General features: G+C 40.0%; 1 protein-coding gene across 1 annotated transcript in view; it reads right to left on the reverse strand.

The window, feature by feature from the left end:
• Nucleotides 1-6,769, reverse strand: part of wipf2a (WAS/WASL interacting protein family, member 2a) — a gene marked incomplete at its 5' end in the record, with an annotated part of 23,820 nt that overhangs the window by 313 nt on the left and 16,738 nt on the right. Inside the window, one exon of the mRNA XM_034884009.1 lies at nt 2,949-2,958. Coding sequence (XP_034739900.1) covers nt 2,949-2,958 — 10 coding nt within the window. The remainder of the gene's footprint in view (nt 1-2,948; nt 2,959-6,769) is intronic.

The raw sequence follows: 6,769 nt of genomic DNA on the forward strand, positions 1-6,769 counted from the left end.
GGGGGGGGGGAGGGGGAGAGGAGCCAACAATGGGCCCAGACAGCTAACTGGTTTGGGAAGATCTAGTGACCTCAATCATTGTGTTGACACCTTTAGAGCAGTTTCAGGTATGGGAATAACGTAGGTATGTGTTAATATGGACATGCTATTGTCTTTACCTCGAGTCTATAAAATCTGTGACTAGAACTACAACATTGTCAAATAATGAGAGCTGCAAATAACAGTTATTTTCATTGTCCATTAATCTGTTGGTTATTTTCTTGGTTGATAGTTTAGTTGTTTGGGCTCTAAAATGTCAGAAAATGAGAGTTTCTGCACGTGGAAGTCGCCGGACGACACAATCGTCTAAACACAGTCACGCTGAGGAACACAGAGGGAGTTGTGTTGAGCTGATTGTCTTAAATAGCTTTGTAGCAACTCGTTTAGCAACGGCTTGCATGTAACGGACAGTCATTAATATCAAAACGTCACGCACTAACGCTTTGAAGCGACCTCTTCTTTTTCCCGCCCCTCAATGTCTAAATGCTCAGTTCCTCACTCCAGTGATGTTTCCCAGGAGCTGCTTGCTTCCTTCCCCCAATAATTTCTTTCTCGAGAGCCCGTTGTGAACAAACCTTTGTTTCCACTGTGAAGCAGCAGAATGAAACCCGTCGGCATCCATCCTCCGGATCTTGTTTTCTCTTTAAGCGTTGCATCCAACAGCAGACATCCTGCAACTAATCCTGGTGATCTCATGCTTTTCACCTGTTCTGGGTTTGTCTTACAAGAAAGGTGGAGTGAGGGTGTTCTTTTATTCATGTAAAACCATGATGACGGATTGAAAATGAGTGATGATCATGTTACAGCACTACATGTTGGATTAATTCGAGAATGTCCACCATCACAGAGGGAGCATTGTCTAATTTGTGATAATTGAAGTGTGATCTTTTGTGTGTCTGTTCTGACATCTCCTACAGTTTTCTGTCAGATCTTTTACTCCCACCTGAGTCATGTTTCATGTCAGTCTCGTCACAAATCACGTGCATTATCCTGGGCACTGTTGGGGCCACTTACACAGACGGAATTTGGTGTTTCTTGCCATAGAATCACATTTGTTTTGGGCATTTCTAGGCCTTTGTTGAGAGGACAGCTGAAGACATGAAAGGGGGGTGACATGCAGCAAAGGGCCGCAGGTTGGAGTCAAACCAGGACCCGGTGCCTCAAGGAGTAAGGCTCTAAATATGGGCGTGCGCGCTGACCAACTGAGCTGTCCGGGCGTCCATAGAAAGCACTTTATTATTGTGCTCTACACAATAAAGCACTTTCACTCTGCCGCTATAATACAGCGGCTTACACTATGTCCTTGTTCCTGTAAGCTGTAATGAAGTCGGTCACTACATCAAGCTGAGCTCCATCAAACCCCCCCCCCCCCCCCAAAACATTTGACTTGTTAATTATAAAGACATTGGTTAATTGGGGAATCTAGCTAATGAAGACCTGACCACCTTCTGCTATCTCTCTATCTGCATTACTTTACTTTATCAAAGCTTAACATATGATATGAAGTACACCGGTGTGTTTGTCCTGGTGATATTTGTGTCTCCTCTTTCCTGCGTTTGTGTCCCTGCTCACACCTGTGTTGACTTTTGTTCAGCACAGGTCAGTTGCACAGTGTAGGGCAGCCAACCAAATTATAACCAAATCCTCAGAGAATCTGCAAAACTAATTCAAATGTATGCATGATTATAGTAACTAGTAATCCTCCAGTCAGGTTTCAATGCACCATCGCAGAAGAAAAGGATGCAACAAGAGGACGTCATTCAGAGCTAAATGGAGCTATCGATGCTTATTTTAAGTTCACGGTATCAAAAAGCAAACAAGTATTCACGTCATGCAGGTCACAGCAGCGTGCACATTACATAATTCATATATTATGATGTACGCCATCTTGAGTCTGTGCAGTTAAAGATGTTTCAGTTTATTTGAAGGATGTTTTTTTTTTTTTTGTTTTTTTAGCTTGATCAGTTAAAAACTTGTTGTTTTTGCAGGAGTTGGCGTGTGTCGTCTCGGCTGAGACGGTGAAGTCACCGGGACTTTACCCCCCCTCCCCCCACCCCCGCCCACCCACCCACGCGCAGAGCGGTGCCAACAGAGGGACAGGATGCCTATCCCTCCCCCTCCCCCTCCTCCGCCAGGACCTCCGCCTCCCCCCACCTTCCATCAGGTCAGTGACCCCACTGAACGCACACCGCACATCACACTGCAGCGCAGGTTCAACACCAATCAGCTGCAGAAACTGGCCCAATATAGTGTTCAGTGTATCAGAATTTATCTCCAAGACGCTGTACTTACTCATATCTGTATAACTGTAGATATACGTAGCGCTGCAATTAACTAGTATTTTCATTCATAAATCTGTTGATTAATTTCACTATTAATAGATGAGTTGTTTGGTTCATAAAAGTCAGAAAATGGTGAAGAATGTGGATCGGAGTTTCCCAAAAGCCCCAAGACGACGTCCTCAAATGTCTTGTTTTGTCCAAAACTCAAACATATTCACTTTACTGTCACAAAAATAATAATAATAACAATAATAATAATAATAATATAATAAACTAGAAAATATTCACACACACTCCAGAAGCTGGAATCAGAAGTTTACACTTTTTTCATTTAAAAGTAACTCAAACCTATTATTTAATTATCTTACACCATCACAATATTTTTATTCTATTTTATATATAATCTATTTTTTTCCAGTATTCTCACTTCTGCAATGTTTATGTCTTATATTCAAGTTTTTGTTATTTGTATGTTTTAAAGTGCGGTTGCCATGATACAAGAAACAATATTGCAGTGTAAGTGACGTTAAAATTAAATTGAATGTGTAATTAGAGTAATGAAGCAAGAGTCGGTAGCGTAATATAAATTATATTAACCGGTTACCATAAATATTGAAAAGTAAGTACTTAAAATAATCTAAATACAGATAATATTGCTAATTCAACCTACAGATGAGCAGCTTCCTGTTCTTCACCCAGTCTTGAGGACGATGACTTCATTGTAATAATGATGCTGGATTGGTCGAACACACTAACGAGGCAATGGATGGACAGTAGTAGACATTAGTAGTTGAGTAGATGACATTTCCCTCTTAGAGATCTGTTGTGAGGTTACTTATTCTTGGAGGAACTTGAGAAGCCTTCTGGTCTGAAGCTCCTGTTTTCCTCTTTTTGTTCCTACATGAACATCACAGAAGGTTAATTACAGCCAAATATAGAGTTTCAGGGTCTGCAGTCAAAATATCCAACCTGGCAGGATGACAAGTTACCAAGCTACCGAGTCACGTGGGCTTTTGTTTATGGTTCCAAGTGTGCCGTGTGAACCCAAACAAACGAAGCGCGTGACTGTGGTTCAGACGAGAGGAAGTGGAGGTGTGATTGAATACTTGTGAACTTCCTCCGCAGGCGAACACGACTCCTCCCAAACTGAGTTCATCTGAGAATAAAGGCAGAGGAGCGCTGCTGTCAGACATCCACAAAGGTGCCAGGCTAAAGAAGGTCACTGCCATCAACGACCGGAGCAGTCCCATTATAGAGAGTAAGACACACACACACACACACACACACTGTAACCATGAGCTTATATCATGAAATGTACACAAAGAGAATTGTGTTTTGTGCTTAATGAAATATGGGTAACGTACACAGAACAATTCTACAGCGTGAGTTTAAAAGTTCATTCTCGACTATAGCAGCTTCTTCTGTAGCTTTCAACCCCATTTTGGGGTCTTCAAACAACTGCTGCTGAAGACTGTGAGAAGCTCTATTACACGGAGATATACACCCACCTATAGGATTATTAGGAGCACCATCCTAATACTGTGTTTGACCCCCTTTCGCCTTCAGAACTGCCTTAATTCTACGAGATATTGATTCAACAAGGTGCTGAAAGCATTCTTTAGAAATGTTGGCCCGTATTGAGAGGATGGCATCTTGCAGTTGATGGAGATTTGTGGGATGCACATCCCACATTTTTCCCAGTCTTCAACTGTCCAATTTTGGTGAACTCTTGCTAATTGTCGCCTCTTTTGTAGTGGAGATGAGTGGTACCCGGAGGAGTCTTCTGCTGTTGTTGCCCATCCGCCTCAAGGTTGTGCGTGTAGTGGCTTCACAAATGCTTTGCTGCACACCTCGGTTGTAACGAGTGGTTATTTCAGTTAAAGTTGCTCTTCTATCAGCTTGACTCAGTCGGCCCATTCTCTTCTGACCTCTAGCATCTACAAGGCTTCCCCCCCCCCCACCCCAACCACGCCACGCTCAAAATTGCTTAAATCCTCTTTCTTTCCCATTCTGACATTCAGTTTGGAGTTCAGGAGATGGTCTGGACTAGGACCACACCCCTAAATGCATTGAAGCAACTGCCATGTGATTGGTTGATTAGATAATTGCATTAATGAGAAATTTAACAGGTGTTCCTAATAATCCTTTAAGTGAGTGTACAGTGCATACGGAAAGTATTCACAGCGCTTCACTTTTCTCGCAAAGGCTGTTAATATATATCTACAAATGATTTTATTTTTAATAAATGTGCATTTAAAAAAAAAATTTAAGTTGTCATTATGGGGAATTATGTGTAGAATTTTAAGGGAAAAACTCAATTTATTCCATTTTTGGAAAAAGGCTGTAACATAACGACACCGTGACATACTTTCCGTATGCACAGTATCTCCTCGTATGTCCAAATATTAGAACATTAAAATGTGTGTCTAGTCTTTCTTTCATATTTGTTTATATTGACGTGGATGTCAACTTTTCACCAGAAGCAGGAGGCGGCAGCAGCAGCAGCAGCAGCAGCAGTGGAGGAGGAGGAGGAGGAGGAGGAGGAGGAGGAGGAGGTGGAGGAGGAGGTTTTGGAGGTGGAGCGCCCATGGGAATGGGAGGCCTTTTTCAAGGAGGTGTGCCAAAATTACGCCCAGTTGGAGGTAAAAAAAAACATTTTGGTGATTATTTATACCTGAAAGTGTCTGCTATGAATTTAGACTTGGACTTCTCTTTATCAAACCTTTTTGGGATGACTCCTGCAAGGAAATTGTAATTTCAGCATCCGTTTTTGCAAGAAATGCAGTAAAAGACAGAAGAGAAAACAAAAATAACAGTAATAATAATAATAATAATATTTACATGTTTTCTGTAGAAGTGTTCTTATGACAGAGAGGGGAGCTGAAGTCAAAGTTCACCTCTGGACGGAGTAAATCTATCCGTCATATATAATAATATAATAATAAAAAAATCAGGGTTCAAATGCAGTTTATTTATTTATTTTTCAATTTGTCCAGCGCTCAAAATTAATTTTAATTCTAACTTGCCCCTTTTTAAAAGTTACGAGGAAAATATGTAAAAAATAAAATAAAATAAAAAAAGTTAATAATTATAAGCATAAAAAAACATAAAAAACGCAAAGGAGCGCCACAAACATCAACAAAAAATAGCCAAAAAATAGTTAAAACGTTGAAAGTAACAACAACAACAAAAAAGTATTTTTCTTTGATTTCTTTTTTAAATTTTTTTTTTTTACTTTTGATGCTTTCAACAGGACTGGAGGGTGATAGAAAAAGGTGCCATTCTTCATGCTATCCGTCATAAAAGAAGTGATAATCTGTCAGTTTATTGAGCAACCGGTCAAACAGAGAGGGAGGAGAAGAAAACTCTCTCTCTTTATTTCTACTGAGCTTTTACTTTTATTTCTACTCTCAGCTTTCTGGTCTTCCACAACCATTTAGTGGTTCTAGAAATAACCAACTTGTGCAGAATATTTAAAGGGCCATTAGCCAGAGAAGCCCACAGAGTATGAATCAGCTGTTATTTCCAGCTTCATGGACCTTGTTTTTTTTTTCCATTTGTCTCTGACGGAGCAGACGTAGACGCCTGTGGTCGGAGATGAAGCAGCAAGGAACGAGGGATATGAATTATGAATGAAAACGCTGGATCTCGGTTATTTTTAGAATATTAAATATATCCTGTGAGCCGAGCCGAGAGGTTCTGCCATGCTGTTGGTGTCGAGTCAGCGTCCACTTTAATGACTTTGACCCATAATGGCCAAAAAAATATGAACAGTTTTCTAGATCTATAATCTGTTTTCCAACTAATCTAACTGATTTATGGCAATATGAAGAACTCTGGTTTGTGAGGTGCTCACAATTTGTTGAATTAGCCCAAAACATTCCTGTCTTGTAATTTTATTAATTTACTTATTTCTCAATTTCATATCAAAATATCTACTTATATTGTGTAATTTAATATAGCTTAATTGTTTCAGCTCTCATCAACCCTCCAGTCAATGAACAGAAAATGTATCTGCAACTAATTTAAAGATTAATTTAGTCCTTTTATGAAATTCTTTAAGTAAAAATAACCCAAATTCTCCTTTTTCCAGCTACTTGCAAGAGATTTGCAGTTTTCCTTTGTCCTAAAAAGGAAACTCTTTTGGGTTAGGGCCCAAATAGGTCGGATAAAACAAGGAATTTAAAGACGTTGCCTTTGTCTTTAGGAGATTGTGATCGTTCCTCTCGACTTCCACTGATATTTTATGGGATTAATTGATGAATCGAGGAATTAATCAGCAGATTAATTGATGATGAAAACAGTTGTTTATTTCATCATCATTGTTTTTAAACTGTTGGTCTGTTGTTTTTGTGATGTCCTGAACACCGTCCCTCGTCTCTAGTCTTTGTCCTGAACACCATCCCTCGTCTCTAGTCTTTGTCCTGAACACCATCCCTCGTCTCTAG

Source organism: Etheostoma cragini, chromosome 2 (genome assembly GCF_013103735.1).
Source record: "Etheostoma cragini isolate CJK2018 chromosome 2, CSU_Ecrag_1.0, whole genome shotgun sequence".
Taxonomy (NCBI): Eukaryota; Metazoa; Chordata; class Actinopteri; order Perciformes; family Percidae; genus Etheostoma; species Etheostoma cragini.